This window comes from Mytilus trossulus, chromosome 10 (genome assembly GCF_036588685.1).
Source record: "Mytilus trossulus isolate FHL-02 chromosome 10, PNRI_Mtr1.1.1.hap1, whole genome shotgun sequence".
NCBI classification, from domain to species: domain Eukaryota; kingdom Metazoa; phylum Mollusca; class Bivalvia; order Mytilida; family Mytilidae; genus Mytilus; species Mytilus trossulus.
This window is the reverse complement of record NC_086382.1, coordinates 13,368,937-13,390,326: the sequence shown is the minus strand read 5'-3', so window position 1 is coordinate 13,390,326 and position 21,390 is coordinate 13,368,937. Positions and strand designations below refer to the sequence as shown.

The 21,390-nt window shown below is 31.1% G+C and overlaps 2 protein-coding genes across 7 annotated transcripts in view; both read left to right on the top strand.

The window, feature by feature from the left end:
- The window catches only part of LOC134686881 (uncharacterized), a 58,394-nt gene extending 50,649 nt beyond the window's left edge, over nt 1-7,745 (top strand). For all 6 annotated transcript variants that reach the window (XM_063546708.1, XM_063546709.1, XM_063546706.1 and 3 more), the window contains 3 exons: nt 3,779-4,008; nt 5,532-5,731; nt 6,482-7,745. In XM_063546708.1, coding sequence (XP_063402778.1) covers nt 3,779-4,008; nt 5,532-5,731; nt 6,482-6,621 — 570 coding nt within the window. In that variant the 3' untranslated portion in view covers nt 6,622-7,745. The remainder of the gene's footprint in view (nt 1-3,778; nt 4,009-5,531; nt 5,732-6,481) is intronic.
- A 12,645-nt stretch (nt 7,746-20,390) lies between these two features.
- On the top strand, nt 20,391-20,756 carry LOC134687708 (52 kDa repressor of the inhibitor of the protein kinase-like). Its single transcript, XM_063548166.1, has one exon. It carries the CDS (start codon nt 20,391-20,393, stop codon nt 20,754-20,756), a length of 366 nt encoding a protein of 121 aa, XP_063404236.1.
- The last annotated feature ends 634 nt before the right edge of the window (nt 20,757-21,390 follow it).

Below are 21,390 nucleotides of genomic sequence, written 5' to 3'. Positions count from 1 at the left end.
AAAAGATGGATCATACCCTTAAAAATAACAAAGCTTGAAAAATTTCTGATGAATAGTGTATATACAAACTCACAATAATGGAAGTTCAAAACTTTTATTAGCAAATAACCAATATTACCCTAAAAGTTCTAAGAATTCTTTTTTCCTGCACCATTGATGAATTATACAAGGATATATTACCTGATTAATATTACTTGACTGGGTTTGGCTATAACAGCTGTATAATTTTAGGATATTCTATTGAAAATGGGTAAAATTTTGTCGATTGTGTTATTTTCGGATAGAGCATCCAAGTTTATTTGGCAAAAGTTTAAAGTATTGTCAAGGATAAACCCAGAGGGGTTTCAAACAATGGGAGCACTGAACAGTAAGGACTATAGTGAATCCTGAGTTACCTGTAACAAATAGAATGTCCTTTTATAACTTAGCTGTTATGGGCACACCCAGTTTGACAAGATTATGTTATAAAGAGCTTAGATATATGTACCCCTTATATATTTTGGGGAAGTTATAAGAACATTATAAATATATTATAATTATGATTTAATACCTATAGATATATTATAATTATGATTTAATACCTATAAATATATTATAATTACGATTTAATACTTTTGTTTTTAGGACTTATCTTCACCGGTGAGAAGTATTCGCACAACATTCTTTTTTTTTATGCAAATTATTTTTATATGTATTTTGAGTAAAAGAAGGCTTCAAAATACTAAATTTAGGTTTTAATGAAATTATTGTAAGACTAAACATAAATGATTATGCTATTTTGACTTGGACCAGTATGAACTTCTAAATTTGGAAGAGCTAGGTGATCAAGATTTTCACATTTTAGTTTCCGTTTATTTTTCTCATGCAAGGGGGCAATTCTGATATCACCATCATATTTATTTTAGGGACAGCATTCACATTAGCAAATAAGTTAACATAATTATTAATCCCTTTCTTCACCAAAATATGTTTTGAGAATATCATATTGGACAGTTACTGTCACATGACTTTCAAAATCATTTTCATGGTCTATATAGTTATCAGGTTACTGCTTTTGGATAAGATATAATATGTATTTGGTTCTGAAAACTGAGCGGAATTCAATATTTCTTTTGCAGATTGTTAAAAGTATTTATTCTTTTTCTATGTTTTTGGCCTTCATCTTGTTATTGCTAAAAAATTTGGATAAGGTCTGTCTTTAACTAATTCATCCAATAGGTCAATAATCTCTTTCTTACCAAACATTATAGGTACTCAATCTCAATGTAACCATGAAAAATTTCTTTGGATAGTTTTTTGGTCTTAAAAGGCATGTCATTCCAATAATTATTGGTAATTTGTTATATTCAATCCCTTACCTCATATTCACACATACATTTACATGTTTAGTCTATTTCTCAGGAATTCTGTTGTTCTGAATATGTATGAAATATTTGCCACTGGACGTTAAGTGACCAACAATCAATCAATCAGGAATTTTTGTTTCCAGGCATCGTATAACCTGAACAACTAAATTTGTTTACATTAAATTTTTTAGAGGGAGTATTTAAAAAAAAAAAAATTTTGACTGGTAGATAATGTTTGATAAGAAAAGTTATGAAGAGGAAAACATTTGTTGTTGACAGGGTCTAGATCTTCAACTTCCATCTCAATTTCATATTTATTTTTCTATTGAAATAATTAAGATAGGTACATCTGTTCTTAAATTTTGATTTGACAGCAAAAAAAATTGCGTCGTCGGAAGACATTTGGTTACATGACAATAACTTTAGTAAAATTATTGAAATCCATGAAATTTAAACACAAGGTTTATTACCACAAAAGGAAGGTTGGGATTGATTTGGGTGGTTGTGGTCCTAACAGTTTAGGAATTAGAGGTCAAAATGGGGCCCAAATAAGCATTTTTCTAGTTTACGTTTTTGGAGACTTGTTTTTTTACATTATTTTTTGTATCATTGGCTGTGTCTTACTCCAACAGCAATGATTAGTGAAAACGATTTTTTTATCTATTATACTCATGATTATACAACATTTACAAGTAATGATTATATCATATATTTCATATTCAACATTATATAAATAACACATAGCTGAGAGGGTGATAGAGCAGACTGGAACCCGGAGAAGACATTGTCAACCGCAGCGAAGCCAAGGTCGACAATGCCTTTTCGAGGGGTTCCAATCTTCTCTATCACCCTCTCAGCTATGTGTTATTTAATTTATTATACTGAATGTCCTATCATTATCAGATAACTTTTATTTTTAAAAGGATTTTCTATGACGTCACGTTCATAACAACGTTAAGGGCATTAGAAAAAACAACAAAGTCAAGCAAGATGTTTTATTTTATTTATTTAAACAGTCGATAATAAAATCTGAGCCAAAACTTAAGCATTGTATTTAATTCCTTGATGTAAATTCAATTCATTGTTCTTTGAATTATCGATTTCTGATTGGTCTAGATGAGAGGGTAACATTAAAAAAAATTGTCACCCGCTCAGCCATGTGATAGAGTAAATTGACACCCTTGTCTTAGCCAATCAAAAAATGGCATTTTAACGTGAAGTATAATAATACACATTAACATATTATAATAGCTAACTTATTTCTTTTTAATTAAGTGAAATTGAATGAGAAGCAAAAGATACCAGAGGGACATTTAAAATGAACATTCCTCTAAATGTCTGTTTATACAGTTGTTTTGCGATCTATTTGATAAATTTACTTATTTCATTTATTTCAGATTATTGTATTAAAATCAACAATACATGAATTGAATGTATATGAAAGTTGGCCAAATTTTTTGAGCTTTATTTTTCTGTGTCTAGAGTAACATTACGATACAAAAAAAAGAAGACTTTTTTTACATTCATTCATGGTTTCTATAGCTTCTATAATGATCTTTAATTATGTATTAGGGAATGTCTTTTTTTATAGGAATTTATTTTTTCTTTGCATGACTATTCACAATTCTTGATCAATGTTAGACTAGAGATACACTTTCATTTTGAAAAACGTTATGTCAGTCAAAAACACAATCTAATGGATTGAGTAGATTGGTACACTCATTACACCTTTCTATTTTCAAAGAAAAAACATGCTTTAAATGTCTTTGAGGCACCCTTAGGGTAGAAACCAACAAGATAAGTCATATTTTTATCATCCATTCTACATATTAAAGTTTTCTCAAAATATTGATTTCAAAGATTGTAGAAAAAGAAATTCTGGTATTTTCCCCCAACTGTTTTTATTTCAAAATAGCACTTATGACATCAATTTATTAAACAGATTAATTGATAATTAGGAATTAAAAAAGTTCAGCAACATACATTTAAATTAAAAACGTTTAAACAGAAACAAAATTCTGATTTTGCAGAAAGAAATTTTTAGTTTTGATTACATTGAAGTTAATATTGCACAATATTTATTTAGATTAACTGTTTAAAAACTTTTCTAATATGAAATTAAAAATGTGTGTTTCTAAACTTTGTTTAATCAGCCTATTTCAAAGAAACAAATCCATCTGCAAACCATGGGCAAATTAATCTCGGCAAGTATGGTGTTTTGTGCAATTTTTATGGATTAAGGAGTTAGTTATAAAAGGGGTCACTGGATTCATTGATATTATCTCCATATGTCTGGGTTTTACATCATGATGCATTATTTAAACTTACATTGTATACAAGGACATGAAGTGGATTAAAATTAATCATTTTTATTTAAGAAATGAAGCTGTGTTATGATTATGATCCTTTAACAGGAACTTTATCTTTTACAGTTTGAACAGCCGACTTCTCTTCTAACTTATAAAGGGGACATCATTCTCTGTCTGAAGTATGTTCCAGCAGAAAAAGTCAACAGAGATTCAGACTCTCCCTCTCCGTCAAGGAAGAAGGCCAGGAAACCCAAACTGCCTGGAGACAAAGGTCAGCTACATGTGCTTATCAAGGAGGCTAGGAACTTGACTGCTGTCAGATCTAATGGCTACTCAGATCCTTTCTGTAAAGGGTTAGTATTATTGTTTTGGTTGATATGTTGCACCACCAAACAGTGTATAGTGGATTTGCTATATACACAGACCATAGTCACTACTTAATTTCATCGTTATATTAGAATGGAAACTACTAATGTCAGTTGAACATGTAGTAAGAATACCCTGGACAGATTCAAACAGAAAGATTTTGAACACAAGATAAAAACTATGCACCTTTTAATCAGCATAACTATCCAATAACAGTACAAATACTAAGAACCTAGACCAAGTATTAGGCTTTGGTACATTAATTCACCTAGAAGTCATCATGCATACAGTCATCAGCAGTTAACAGATATCTATTTATTCTAATGCAATTATTTTGTAACAATTGTTCTGATTGGATGACAGCAAGCGTAAAATTCTCTATCTCCTTGTCTGTAACTAAGGAAGCCGAAATTTTGAATTTCGGAATGTATTGACATGTTATTTCTACAATAATAAACAAAAAACTCACTTGTTGCGCTTAAAAATCTTCTTTTTATCAAATTTTATTACATTCTGATGCGGCACCGGAGCCAGAAAACGCCCAGTGTTTATGTTTGATGCCAGTAGCATACCTATGACGTCACCTAGTGTAGGGACCAAAGAAGATAACATCTTTTCGAGGAATTTTCTTTAATGAACATTTTACACTGAAATTATGATTGAAATTTAATTATGAACTTATATTGCATTAGAATAGAGATAACTGTATTGTATTTGAAGCTTTTCGGACGTCCATCGGTAGTTTTACTGTCGCAAATACCCGTTTTCCTGTCTTCGCTCCGCGTCGCCAGGTAAACTAAATTTGCGACAGTAAAACTACCGATGGACATCCTTAAAGCTTCAAATACAATACAGTTATCTCTTGAATATCAAGCCCTTATTTGTCTTTAAAGGTCTTGAAAATTTAATGAATTGAATAAAGACTTTCAAAGATTTGCCATCAACACAAAATATACTTGCATTTGGAGCTTAACTTTACCATGTATTTCTGCATGGTGTCATATAATATTGACTTATTCTTGTGGCCTTCATTATGTACTTTTAGAATGAACTTTGGTGAAGTTAAAAATTGTAGAACTTTAAAACGATACTTTTAAGTCAGAAGAGCATTAGTTCAAAAATGAAAATGTTGATAGGTTATAAAGCTCCTTTTAGAGATATAAATATATATTTTTAATGGCAGAAGAAGGCTGACTCAAACGATCACCTTTTATTTTGTATTGGTATTGTTTGGGTTCCAATTTGCTGCTTAAATTTTATTAAATGAAATTTAATCGCTATTGAAGGTCTTATACAATACATGTTTGTCACAAACAGATCTTTAATGAAGAAACTCAGGGAAATCATTCTCCAGATATTCTGGCATTCTGAAGAGAAAAAATTGATGTTATGGGAGCAAACTATTTTACCCTGTATAGTAGGGAAAAAACAAAGTAGTCCATACATGTGACAAAAATTCCTAAACCTCACCTTTGTATAATATAGTAATCTTTGATTATATTTACTACAGGCAATTACAGCCAGATAAAGAAAAACAGAAAACACAAGTGATAAAAAAAGAATGCAATCCTGCATGGAATTGTACCATGGTGTTTGAAGACGTCACTGCTGAAAATCTGAGGGAGAAGTCATTGGAGCTGACAATATGGGACCATGACAAACTGTCTAGTAATGACTTCTTAGGAGGAGTCAGGCTGAATCTGGGAACAGGTATAACTACGATTTATAAAATAAAATTGAGAATGGAAATGGGGAATGTGTCAAAGAGACAACAACCGGACCAAAGAAAAAAACAACAGCAGAAGGTCACCAACAGGTCTTCAATGTAGCTAGAAATTCCCGCACCTGGAGGCGTCCTTCAGTTATCTCTACTTAACATCTTTCTTTAGTAATTGAACAACATACAAAATAGTACTTCTTCACTCATGGAATGGATGGCAAAACTGCAATGTCTGTCTGTCTGGGTTTTTTTTGGTAAAATACTTCTCAGCTTCTAGGATAATAACTGAACTGTTGAGAAGTCTGAACTTTTATAATAATGGGTTGAACCCTGTAAGAATTATTTTTTTCATCAATGTTTAATACATAAGTGGCATAATATTTTGCAAAACCTTTCACATACATTTTTGTTAACCTTGAATTTATTTATATTGATGTATTAAAATTAAAATGTATAGAGATGGAATATGGACTGATGATTTAATTTTTAAGTGTTCAATTTGTTAATTTATTGACTCAGTTGATTCCTACAGACCTGCAAGATTGAATTTTAATGCTTTATTTTTCAAAGAAAATTGATGGTTACGAGGATTCCCGTTTTATTTGGAATACAGTTTCGTTGAGTGAGATTATTCTCAATTTTGTTTGTAGTAAAAGGGAATCCACTCACTATTAATTATGTTATGCAAGATCTGGTAGTTTGTATGAGTTTATAATGATTGAAAATAATTTAAATTTCAGGAAAAAGTTATGGTAAGCTTGTAGATTGGATGGATGCAAGAGGAGAGGAGATTTCATTATGGCAGGCTATGGTAGATAGACCTAATTTCTGGATAGATGGCGCTCTGGTACTCAGATCCACCATGAGTAAAAGGAAGTGACATCACAAAATAATATCCAATCATAATTGATGGTGATAAGCATGTTCAGTTGTCCCAGTTATCAGATGGACATGGTGTAGATGCTTCTAATTGATTCAAGATGGAGGATTTGACATAGGTGAAGATAATGAGACCGAGAGCAGAATTATTTACATTGTTGAAAGACTTGGAGAGATGAAATTGTTTTTAAAAAATGCTGCCAATAAATTGCATATGTTGTAATTTCTAATTTTTCAAAGGAAATGATAATAAATATTTAACTGTTTCGTCTTTCAAGAGTATAAAAATATTATGACATTCATATTGAATAACAAGACCACTGTACTTTAAGCCTTCAAACAAAAGTCTGCCTATAAATAGTTAATGATTTAAGCTTTCTAAATTATCTAACAAAAAGTTAATGCAGTATGTTGTCAAGATAAAGTGTTGGAAACAAATTGCTTGAAGCTTAAATATTCCAAATACCTCATATATCATTGTGCAATTAGGATTTTGTTAAATGTTGCATTTTATACTTGCTTGGGTTTATTTATACTTTGAAAAAGGCAACAGTTGGTGAGGAAACATCAATCAGTTTTAAAGTCCATGTAGGCCAACTTAACTTAATGTATAAATTTTCATCAATTTTAACAAAATTATTAGACAGAAATTTTCCATTTTACAATTTTGACAAACAAATTCAATAAAGGAAGTTTTAGTTTGGAGTAATAGCTTTATGGATTGACTTATTTATAAATTATAGATGATACAAATAATTAAGAAAGTGACAGTTGATATGTAAATAAACGTGTGATTACTTCATGAAATCTTAATGAAAGAAAAGTAAACATAATTGAGATGTACTTTGATCCAAATCTGCAAATTAGATCAATTTTCATTGTATAAAATTATATATATACAATGGCACTTCCCTCCTTGACAAAAAAAATAAATTATAAAAATGTCACCAGATGATTGCATTCAATCTTTTGAAGTATAAACAAGTCCATATCTGTATCATTTAACTTTGCACTTGTGTTATTATTAACAAACAGGGTTTCTATTTCTTGATAAGATATTTTGATGTCTAATCCAAGTGATCTCTTAATACATTTCTGGACACTTTGGTCTCATTTACATTTTGACATTCAACTCTCTCTCTACAAACAAAAAAACATTTTTATACTATTTTCCTGTTGTTCATAGCATTTATTAAAAGAAATGGTACTGATTGTTCTTATAACACAGGATCAAGAATGAAGCATATAATAGTAGAGCCCCAAAAGTGGAACAACACAAACCATACCAGCGAATAATTCTTAGCCAGTTCATCAATTCAACAATTTGGCATTTTAGTAAGTGTCTCTTTTGGTTTTAATGTAGTAAATGAAAATTAGATTCTTTATCAGACAGACGGACAGTTTGTTTTAACAGGATTAAAAATCATTAATTTCAATTAAATAAAAATTAATACTTTATTAAAATCCTCTTTAAAATGTCATTATGTAAACAAACAATGTTATTATCTGATAATAATATTGTACTACATTTCTGTATTCTGAAATAAAGTTGACATAGATACAATAAGCAATTTTCAATGATATTCATAAATCTAGGTATGGCTTGTAAATATTTAGTGGAGAATTATCTTAAAGTTAATAATGATTAAATGAATTGAAATATGAGTTAGTGATGTGTGATGAATTTTTGTAGAAAAGTTAATGATTTAGATTACTTCCTAAGAAGTATAAAGTTGAAGATTAATTCCAAAAAAGTATAGACTTCAAGATTACTACCAAAGAAGTATAGACTTCAAGATTACTTCTTCTGATTTGAAGGTTGCTCAACAGAATGTGATATTATTGTAAATATTGTAAATAAACATATTGTATATTTGTTATATGAATCAAAATATTCTACTCTAACTGTGGTTATCTCTGTGATAAAGGGACATTACTTGCATAAAAATATATACAAAAAATATATAAATGTGAAGCTTTATTGCTGTTGACACAGATAGTATGTATACAGTTGTTAAATAACTACCGGCATGTTTAACTGAAAGATGGGGTAAATCAGGGGACATGGGTAAACTATATTAAAGGGTACTTTGAAAATTTTGGAAAAAGGGGATCGGTCAAGTTAAGGGTATAACATGATTCATTGTTGTTCTCTTTTTTGCAGTTAAATGTTGATAAATGATAACACTTATTAGAAGTATCAGAAAAATAACATTCAATGTAAAAATCAAATCTGTTTCATAGTACTTATTGTGTTTTATTTCTCTCAGTGCATTTCTTTGTATTTCATGAATTTCATCATTCCTTATATTGACAGTTTTTCATGCATATAAGTTAATTTTAGTCATGAAAAACTTTATAAATTTTATGTTCTTTATAGAGATCCAATATTGATTTAATTTTGTTGATAATGATTTTTTTTGTGAATAATAGTAAATTTTTATACGACCGCAAATTTTGAAAAAAATTTCGTCGTATATTGCTATCACGTTGGCGTCGTCGTCGTCGTCGTCGTCGTCGTCGTCGTCCGAATACTTTTAGTTTTCGCACTCTAACTTTAGTAAAAGTGAATAGAAATCTATGAAATTTTAACACAAGGTTTATGACCATAAAAGGAAGGCTGGTATTGATTTTGGGAGTTTTGGTCCCAACATTTTAGGAATTAGGGGCCAAAAAGGGCCCAAATAAGCATTTTCTTGGTTTTCGCACTATAACTTTAGTTTAAGTTAATAGAAATCTATGAAATTTTGACACAAGGTTGATGACCACAAAAGAAAGGTTGGGAATGATTTTGGGAGTTTTGGTTTCTACTGTTTAGGAATTAAGGGCCAAAAAAGGGCCCAAATAAGCATTATTCTTGGTTTTCGCACAATAACTTTAGTTAAAGTAAATAGAAATCAATGAAATTTAAACACAATGTTTATGACCACAAAAGGAAGGTTGGTATTGATTTTGGGAGTTTCGGTCCCAACAGTTTAGGAATAAGGGGCCAAAAAGGGACCCAAATAAGCATTTTTCTTGGTTTTCGCACCATAGCGATAGTATAAGTAAATAGAAATCTATGAAATTTAAACACAAGGTTTATGACTATAAAAGGAAGGTTGGTATTGATTTTGGGAGTTTTGGTCTCAACAGTTAAGGAAAAAGGGGCCCAAAGGGTCCAAAATTAAACTTTGTTTGATTTCATCAAAATTGAATAATTGGGGTTCTTTAATATGCCGAATCTAACTGTGTATGTAGATTCTTAATTTTTGGTCCCGTTTTCAAATTGGTCTTCATTAAGGTCCAAAGGGTCCAAAATTAAACTTAGTTTGATTTTAACAAAAATTGAAACCTTGGGGTTCTTTGATATGCTGAATCTAAAAATGTACTTAGATTTTTGATTATTGGTCCAGTTTTCAAGTTGGCCCAAATCGAGGTCCAAAATTAAACATTGTTTGATTTCATCAAAAAATGAATAATTGGGGTTCTTTGATATGCCAAATCTAACTGTGAATGTACATTCTTAATTTTTGGTCCAGTTTTAAAATTGGTCTAAATTAAAGTGCAAAGGGTCCAAAATTAAACTAAGTTTGATTTTAACAAAAATTAAATTCTTGGGCCTCTTTGATATGCTGACTCTAAACATGTACTTATATTTTTGATTATGGGCCCAGTTTTCAAGTTGGTCCAAATCAGGATCTAAAATTATTATATTAAGTATTGTGCAATAGCAAGTCTTTTCAATTGCACAGTATTGTGCAATGGCAAGAAATATCTAATTTCACAATATTGTGAAATAGCAATTTTTTTTTTAATTAAGAGTTATCTTTCTTTGTCCAGTATAGTAAGCAAGAAATATCTGCAAGAATTTTTTTAATTGGAGTTATCTTTCTTTGTCCAGAATCAACTTAAATCTTTGTTATATACAATATACAATGTATATTCACTTTTTACTACCAACTGATAAATTTAAATAATCTTTACCATTCAGTGATAACAAGCAGTTTTTTTACATCTTAACATTTTATGATGTATTTAAATGAGTAGTAATTGTTGCAAACTCCATTAGAATATTTTAATTGAAATTAGTTTTGGAATAAGGGAAAGGGGGATGTGATTAAAATATTGGGTTCAATCTTTTCTCATTTGAAATTTCATAACATTCTTCAAACATTTTTTTGAGAGGATTAATATTCAACAGCATAGTGAATTGCTCTAAGAGAAAACAAAAATTTTAAGTTCATTTGAATACATTCATTCTGTGTCAGAAACCTATGCTGTGTCAACTATTTAATCACAATCCAAATTTAGAGCGGAATCCAGCTTGAATGTTGTGTCCATACTTGCCCCAACCGTTCAGGGTTCAACCTGTGCGGTCGTATAAAGCTACGCCCTGCGGAGCATCTGGTTTTTTTTATTAAAGTATAATTAACATTTCACTTTAAAAAATATTACAACAGGCTTATTTCAAGTGATGAAAAAAATATTGTTGTCATTTATCTGATTAGCATGTTAGAACACACTATTATATCAGAAATTGAAACGAAATAAATTCAGTTTTTCACTGTGAAATGTACTTCATTAATTATTGAATGTGCATGGGTACTAATTTTAATCATAGTTCAAATATACATATTCAGTTCTGTTATATTTTATTTCCAGAAATCCAGCAATTGTTTTGTTTACATTTAAATTTATAATGCAATCTTTATACACAATGTTCTATTAAATAAAATACTCATGCTTTTTCTATGTATTTGATTTACTGATATAATAATATGGAAGATGTGAATGGTTAAAGTTCTCAAGGTCATTGGATTTCATATAATTGTAGATTTTGTTGTTGCTCAAACCAGTTTTGTTTCTTCTCCATTGATTCAACAATGTAAAACTAGACATTTGAATGGCCAACCCTTAGAAATATATCTGAAATGTTTTTCAGTATGTGGACTGCTATCAAACTTTGTATTTAGTAACCCAATCTGCTACCAGAATTTTAATTTATGGCCCAGCTAGGATTATGATACAGCTAATTTTAGTGCATGAACTTTTATTTGCAACTTCTCTTATATGTCTTATTGTATCTATTTGTAACTTGGTACATTGATTTAAATTGTCATATGTGGAATGGATTATCTATTAAGGAGGCTCCTGGGTACAAAAATTTTAGCAAAAAATTAAACCTTTATTTTTTTATTACAAATTTTATTTATTACACTATTAGTTGTTACTTTATAATATGGTACAAAAAACAACCCACAAAAATGATTTGGTTTGGCCCCAGATGACTTTAAAACTTGAAAAAGCTCCAAATTATCTCCCTTTGGTGTGAAAATGCCCTTTTTTTGCCTTAAACTTGAAATATCTTTTTTAACTCATCAGTGACCTATATTTTTTATTATTGTTTTCAAATAAGCTGTACATAAACTAAATTATTGTAAAATTTAAGCGATTTCTTATATTAGGTTATTTTTTTATTTCAATATTTCCTCTTTTTCTCCTATTATTTCAACAGAAAAAAATGACATTAACAAAAATGTATGCTTTTTCCAGAGGCAGATTTTAGCTTAAATGTACGGTGACCCCATTTTTGGAAAGATTAGAACTTGTTCTAAATCTTTACTTAGGCACCACCCTCCCTAACAACAGGACAGGTTACCTACTGTTACTAAATGTATTCACACTAAAATATAGTTCCCTATGGTTCTCATGTATTTGCACATAATACACATATAAACTGAAAAAACTGGGTATATTATTGGAGCAGTTCATTCAAGAATGTATGTTATTAAGGTGTGTTGATGTGCAGGCTTTTTTAAAAACATGTTGATTAGGTAAGTGGGTATTGATTCAACTAGTATGTCATTATCACTAAACAATCAGAGACAAGGTGGACCTTTAATTACAATGCCCCACCTCCTAAACTGCCAATCAAATTGACCTCATTACCTATCAACCTCAGTCTTACATAATTACACAGACTACTCCAATATGCATCTAATTCTTAATAAACAAGTACTTGACCTCATAATTGAATACACAAATGTGTATATTATATATTTGATATTTATAAGGGTGATAGATTTATTTATTGCAAATTACTTTTGATCTACATTACATAAAGTGATTCTGTAAATTATATCTTAAAGACAAATGATTAATGGATTAATAAGATCTTTAAAAAGATAATATGAATATATAAAAGGTATTCAAGTATGGCCTATAATTTACTTGATAAATAGCCAATAATCATCTGTAATTAATCAACTATTTAGATTAGTTCACTTTTTTTTTAATCAGGAATTGGCTTGAAACAGTTTTAAAATTTTAAAACTTTTAATTATAACAAACTATTGTTTATTTCCCATCAATCATTACATGCATTATGTCTATTTTAGTCATTTGAATTTTTATTAAAAGTAAATATATATATTTGCACTCAATAAAGAATCCACATTTCAATAAAATAAGTTTTTTAATTAGATTTATACGTTGAAAAAGTACATTTTCAATGCCCTGTGTTGAAAAATACTTTAAAAATAGATCAAAAGGCACTTTATAACTTTTTATCTTCAATGCCATATAACCTCTGTTTCAACTTACAAAATTCCTCAAAACAATATTTTTTTGTTTTTTTTTGCTGGCACTTTAAAGTTTTTAGCTGTTGGTCTAAATTTATGTCTTACAAGGATAGTTGGTAACATTTTACTAGAAGAATTTTTATTTTTAGCTCACCTGGCCCGAAGGGCCAAGTGAGCTTATGCCATCACTTGGTGTCCGTCGTCGTCCGTCGTCTGTCGTCGTAAACTATTTCAAGAATCTTCTCCTCTGAAACTACTGGGCCAAATACTTCCAAACTTTTACTGAATGTTCCTTAGGGTATCTAGTTTATAAATTGTATCCGAGGTTTTGATCTATCAACAAACAATGGTCGCCATTGCTAAAAATAGAACATAGGGGTCAAATGCAGGTTTTGGCTTATTACTCAAAAACCAAAGCATTTAGAGCAAAACTGACATGAGGTAATATTGTTTATCAGGTCAAGATCTATCTGCCCTGAAATTTTCAGATGAATCAGACAACCCATTGTTGGGTTGCTGCCCCTGAATTGGTAATTTTAAGGAAATTTTGCTGTTTTTGGTTATTTTGAATATTATTATAGATAGAGATAAACTGTAAACAGCAATAATGTTCAGCAAAGTAAGATTTACAAATAAGTCAACATGACCGAAATGGTCAGTTGACCCCTTTAGGAGTTATTGCCCTTTATAGTCAATTTTTAACCATTTTTCGTAAATCTTAGTTATCTTTTACAAAAATATTCTCCTCTGAAACTACTGGGCCAAATACTTCCAAACTTTAACTGAATGTTCCTTAGGGTATCTAGTTTATAAATTGTATCTGAAGTTTTGATCTATCAACAAACATGGTCGCCATTACTAAAAATAGAACATAGGGGTCAAATGCAGTTTTTGGCTTATAACTCAAAAACCAAAGCATTTAGAGCAAATCTGACATGGGGTAATATTGTTTATCAGGTCAAGATCGATCTGCCCTGAAATTTTCAGATGAATCAGACAACTTGTTGTTGGGTTGCTGCCCCTGAATTGATAATTTTAAGGAAATTTTGCTGTTTTTGGTTATCTTGAATATTATTATAGATAGAGATAAACTTTTAAGTGGGCAATAATGTTAAGCAAAGTAAGTTCTACAAATAAGTCTATCTGACCAAAATTGTCAATTGACCCCTGAAGGAGTTATTGCCCTTTAAAGACTTTTTTCACAATTTGTTCATCATGTTGACTTACTTTAAAAAAATCTTCTCCTTTGAAACTGCTGAATCAATTTCAGCCAAACTTAGGCTAAATGAGTTTCATAGTATCTAGTATAAATTTTATATTTTATTTCCTTGTATGTCAAAAAACATAGCTTCTATGGCTAAAATAGAACATCAGAGAGAATGATTTTTTTTTGCTTTTGAAGAAAATAGGACGATCCAAAAAACATTTAAATAAATTGAAAAGCCAAAATAATCATTGATGAGAGATTTAACCAAAAGAATAAAGGTGAGCGATTCAGGCTCTTGAGAGCCTCTTGTTTTATTTTAAAACATGTACAGAACTGGCAACATAATTTCCATGAAATATAAACTGCAGTTTAAATAAAATTGTGCAAATTTAGAGACCTATATTTATTTGAGCTCATTTTATCCTCATACTGAAAACGCAAGTTTCGTTCTAAAGACAAATGCAATTTTCAGCAATAGTGCTTTATGAATGTTAATTTTCCCCCACCATACCTTAATATGAAATAATTCAAACTACTGTTCTAATCTTTCCATGAGTGATACATCACTTTGATTTTATTTCATTTTTCTTTAAAGTATATGATAAAGTTCATTTATGAAAAAATATAGCGAAATCCTATATTAGAAAAAATTAAAGGTCTACCTTGTCTCTGATTGTTTAGTGATAATGACAGTTGTCAATCATGCTAGTGGAATCAATACCCTCTTACCTAATCAAAATGTTTTTAAATAAGCCTGCACATCAACACACCTTAAATACATACATTCTTGAATGAACTGCTGCAATAATATACCCAGTTTTTTCAGTTTATTTGTGTATTATGTGCACATTCATGAGAACCATAGGGAACTATATTTTAGTGTGACTACATTTAGTAACAGTAGCTAACCTGTCCTGTTATTAGGGAGGGTGGTGCCTAAGTAAAGATTTAGAACAAGTTCTAATCTTTCCAAAAATCATTTATACCCAGGAGCCTACTTAAGTTTGATTCTTTTAAACCTTATCCTGGAATTGTGGGTTGTCCAGCTTCTGGAATGTTTTGAGTGTTCAAATATGCAGTATTTTGTTATGTACCAAGTAAACAAAATGGCTGTTGTTATCTTATAGTTCGTTTCTATGTGTTTTGCATTGTCATTCCTGTTGTTTCGTTATTTTTATGCCTCATTTATGGGCATTATGGTCTGTGCATCCATTCATTCTTCCATTTGTTCTTTTGTCCGTCTGTCCCGCTTAAGGTTAAAGTTTATGGTCGAGGTAGTGTTAAATAAAGTTGAAGTAGTACAACCAACTTGAAACTTAGTACACATATGATATGATCTTTCAAATTTTAATGCCAAATTAGAGTTTTTAACCCATTAAATCGATGTGTTTCCCTCAGCTTTAGTTTGTAAACCGGATTTGTTTCTATCAATCGAATTATGACTTTTGAACAGCAATATACTACTAACAGTTCAAAAGATGTGGTGTGAGTGCCAATGAGACAACTCTCCATCCAAGTAACAATTTAAAAAGTAAACCATTATAGATTAAAGTACGGCCTTCAACACGGAGCCTTGGCTCACACCGAACAACAAGCTATAAAGGGCCCCAAATTTACTAATGTAAAACCATTCAAACGGGAAAACCAACGGTCTAATCTATATAAACAAAACGAGAAACACGTATATATTACATAAACAAACGACAACTACAGTACATCAGATTACTGACTTAGGACAGGTGCAAACATTTGCAGCGGGATTAAACGTTTTAATGGATCCAAACCTTCTCCCTTTTTCTGAAACAATAGCATAACATCACAACCTAGAAAAACACATTAGCTTTATTTAAAGGATGTATAAGATATAGAGAAATTAGAAACAACAACCAAGTGAAATAAGGAACCAAAAATTATTGGAAGACGGCATATGGCATACATAATTATTGTTCCTGATAATTTTTCCTCTCAGATTTGTTTCATTGTTTTGATAATCTTGCTTGTTTTTGGTTTTTTAATTTCTAGAATAGAAAAATCGACAAACAATTACATTTGTTTCAAGAATTTCATTTTAGCTGATGACTCTTTCTTATACCCAGAATGTATGTTTGACTATTGATGTTTTGTTTACAGTTCCATTAAATTTTCATGCAAATTTTTTTTGGAGACTTTTATTTATTGTTTCAACAAGATTGATCGTTTATATAAATATACAGTGTTAATTTGCATTGTTTAACGCTAGCGTACAATTTATATAAATTCGTATATATAATTACTTCCATTTGTTTCTACTGAACTCTGTCTTGTATTGTTCTGGTCGTACTATTGCAAATATTCAATTTTATGACTGCATGATGTTTTTCTATCAGTTTACCATAGTACTATCACATGGCTAGGCTAGAAATTAATGGTTAACCCTAGTTTTAAATGTTTTAATGTCTAATCTTGCCGATTAATTTATTGACAAAACTGCACGACCCGATTTTCAACTAACAGTGGTAAGATAATCGTTGCAAAGAATCCTGCTCAAACTTTTGTGAAAAACGGTTTTAACTGTGTAGTGTTGCGATTTTATGTTCTATGCTGAAGGCATTTGTAGTGACCTGCCATACAAGTACCGTTCAATTGGGTTTAGTTGTGTATGAAATTGAAAATGGAAATGGGAAATGTGTGTGAGAGACAACAATCCGACCATAGATCAGACAACAGCAAAAGGTCACCAACAGGTCTTCAATGCAGCGAAAAATTCCCGCATCCGGAGGCGTCCTTCAGCTGGCCCCTAAACAAATATATAAATACTAGACAGTATGTCTTCTGTTTCTGTCCTTGACCCATGTTTTCTGTATTTGGCATGTGAAGTGCATTATGATATAAGACATTGTCACGTGTACCATGATGAACATTCGTGCAGGACTGCTTTGTGTATTTTTGACATGGAACTTTTGACCAGACTATGACTTTTTGACTCTTGACCTATGCACTTTTGATGTGTCATCATAATACAGTGTTCCTTGGTATATTACCCTGAACTAAAAGTATAATTTTGAATTGACATTGCTTCTGAATATTTGGCATGAAGATGTATTGTCATAAGGAATGTAGGAAAAAAAGTCACAGGAAAAAAAGTCACGGAAAAAAGTCACAGGAAAAAAAGGTCACAGGAAAAAAAGTCAGGAAAAAAAGTCACAATATATATTTTTTGCATGAAATAGTCATAGGATCTGCACATGCATATATTAACAGGAGAAACATTCCCAATTTGTATTTTTTTATGGAAATGGTCATAAGGCCGCACATATATATGAATATATTGGGAAACATTCCCAATAGATATTTGTTTGGAAATAGACATTTTTTAATTCATTTTATACGACTAGCTTTGGAAATTTAGATATAAATTGCAAATCATTTAAATGGAACATGTACATGCTGGTGTACTAGATTGATACATGTTTTCAAGGATTTGTTGTAATTATTTTTGTTTTATATCTCTTAGAGATGTGAGTTTAACAGCAACAATTTCATTCAATTTGAATACAAGTTAGAAGTTCAGTATATAACTTGACCACATGTTTTTTTTACTTTTATAAAGATAAGTATTCCTTAATTTAGTGTTAAACAAACAACTCATTGTCATTAATAATAGCTTAGTATTTGTATACATATATATCTAGGGACTGTTGATATTGATGTGTGGCTTCTTATGGCACCTCCCCCCTTTGTAGACCTTTCATTTCCTGTCTTCGTAGGAAGCCATATCAATGAAATACAACTTATGCTCAATATTAAATAAAAAGACACAACCAGTTTTCCCTGTTTGTTAAAAAGTCAATTTTGAAAAAAAGAGCATTATTTATTCCAATACACTTTTATAAGTATATATATAATTCCTTTATAGTTTTTAAAAATTAACCACTGACATAACTAAAAGAGGTAATCTGATACAAATATATTACGACTTTTTTTCAATGCATTCAAAAACTCCAGTTTAATTATTTATTGCCATGTACATAGTGACCTTTTCACATGCATTCCAACATTATTTCGGACACATAAGTAGACTTAAACAAATTGTGACTTTTTTTCTTGTGACTTTTTTTCCTGTGACTTTTTTTCCTAGGGATATTGTGACTTTTTATCCTGTGACTTTTTTTCCGTTTACCGTCATAAGATGGTGCGTTTTGGCACGAGAAACTTCATATGAGCTTACCCTTTGCTCTTAATGTACAACTGGTATGTTTTGATTGAATTATATGGATAATTGTCTGATTGCACTCATACCACACCTTATCTTTATTAGATAATTAGATATATTTGTTAGTTTTGTGTACCACGATGACCCTTTCCTGGAAATCTGCTTTGTGTTGGTTTTTTTTGTCATGAAACTCTTGACCAGTCTATGACTTTTTGACTCTTGACCTAAATGCATATTTGGTGTGCCTCTTGGTATGATTACCTTGACAAAGTCAGCAGTCTCTGGCTTTTGTTAGTCTTGTATGTTTTTAGTTATGTTGCCAGTTGTGATAGATAATTTAAAATGTTTTAATCATTTTACTTTATATTTAATTGCATGGACATGTAGATATGGATAGTCTGTTTTTGCATCTTTAAAAAATCACACAGAAGGTATACGCATATCAATAAACTGAACTCAGTGCAAAGAACTTTTAAAGTACACTTAGACATAGAGCTCAATCTAGTGAAACACTTCGTTATGCTGGTCACTGTCTGCTACCAAACTGCACCGCAATACTGAAAAAAATATGCTAGTTAATTCTATTTGAAGTAGAATTCAAAGGAAGTAAATAAACTAATTGAATTAAATGTACAATACGTCCATCAGCCACATATTCCCCTGCTTTTTCCTATCTTCAGGCACTGTGTTGATATTTGTATCATTGGTACTCGTACCACACCTTCTTATATCTAATAACTTATGAACGCCACCCAAATTCAACTTGATAGATCTGTGGTATGGGGTAATAAGCATTACGTATAAGGTTTATAACAATTGATTCAGTCAAACTTATTAAAGAGTACGAATTCCTTTAAAAACATCAGTAATTTCTATGTTTTTAAAGGAACATGATAACTCATGCACGGTAGAAGTGACGCTACCCATTTTCAAATTTGATTTGTGTTATGTGGAAATAAGCATTGTCCCAGGTTAGGGAGATTGTGGAGACCCCGCAAACATGTTCAACCCAGCCTTATTCAGTATACATATGCCCAGTGGCGTAGCTTCCATTGAGGCAATGAGGCAACTGCCTCACTAGTTTTTTTTGGCAAAAAAAAAAAATATGAAATATTTTCATGTACTTGACACTTAGTTTTATTTCAAATAAGAAAATACTAGATCATCGTCTTTTTCTGTGAAGCTTTTTTACGGAAATATACATTGTCGTCCGTCATTGGTATTATAAATTTGTAAAAAGTTGTTGACGATCCAAAATTGGAAATCATGGACAAATATCTTATTAAAAAAAGAAAGACAGTCACTGCAGAATCCACGGATAATATGGATCCGGGTAAATTAATATATAATAGTTCTTTAGTATCATGACAGCATTATATCCGATTTATTGTGTATAGATCTTTAAATTGTGTATGACACAGGCGTGGATTCAGATGGAAGAAAAAATGGGGGAGGGTCGGACCCGGCATACGCCCCCTAAACATGCACTTTTTTTCTTTTTTTAGCATATACTTGTCATTGTTTCGCCCCCCCTAGTATTTAAACATGGATCCACCCCTGTGACATACTAATGTGTGTTCCCAATAAAAAAAAAAGAGAAAGTCCGCGGTCGGAGACATATCGGTAGAAATATTTACACCCCCTTTTTGTTTTTAAAGTTGTTTGTCGATCACTGTTTGAATGAGTGGAATGAACGATTTCCTGAACAAACACGCCCATCTTTCTTGGCGTTTCAGTTGCTGCCATGTCGCCTTCAGAACATAACTGAGGAGGAAATTGCCGATATCCAAGTCAGATATGAGGAGGATATGCCAGACTCTCCAGGGTTTGTTAGAGAACTTGAAAGGTGGAAAATGTTCTGTTCCGGACTCCAAAACAGAGATAAAGATACCGGTAATCAGTCTTTGGAAACGGCAATTCAACTTGCAGACCCCAATTATTATCCCAATGTTCATGCAGTATTTAGAGTGCTGCTCACAATGCCTGTAGGATCCGTGCCCTGTGAGAGGTCTTTCTCTGCGATGAGACGATTAAAACATTGGAACAGATCTACGATGACCGACTCTGGACTGGCTAGTCTCTTCATACATAGAGATATCACCGTTTGTAGAGAGAAGATTATGAGAAAATTTGATGAAACCAAAAAACGTCGCATTGGACCATTACATTTCTAACATTAATGATAATTTGATAACTACATGTACTTGTTCACAGGTGTTAACTTATTAAAATTGCAAAAAATAGTACACTGTCATATTATTTACATGTGAAAAGAGAATCCCATACAATGCATAAGAGGTATACTTTCGAGACGAATACACTATTTATTTAATATTTAGTACTTGTCATCCCAAAAGACAGTGTTGTATCAAGACTAACTTTTCTCATATAGATATGTTGCGATATGATGATATGGCATTATGTTGTGATCACAAATCATACATTTAAATCCAGGAAAACGCGTTTCAGGCCCTCAAACACCCCTAAAAAAAATTTCCTCACTATATATAAGACCCAAGCTACGCCCCTGAATTGCCCGACGCAAGTCAGGAGCCTATAAATCAGTGATTGTCGTTTGTTGATGTGCTACATATTTGTTTTTCGTTCATTTTTTTACATAAATTTGTCCGTTTCTTTTCTCGTTTGAATTTCGTTTTATCACGGTTTTCTATGTTGTGATGTTTAACTATTGTTTCAGAACAAGTGAGAAGTTTTGGTGCCATTAAAACGTTTAAACCTGCTGCAAATGTTGGCGACTGTCCTATGTCAGGAATCTGATGTACAGTAGTTGTCGTTTGTTTATGTAAT

Coding starts and splice junctions, on each gene's coding strand:
- LOC134687708 (XM_063548166.1), top strand. CDS start 20,391: ATGCCAGACTCTCCAGGGTTTGTTAGAGAACTTGAAAGGTGGAAAATG.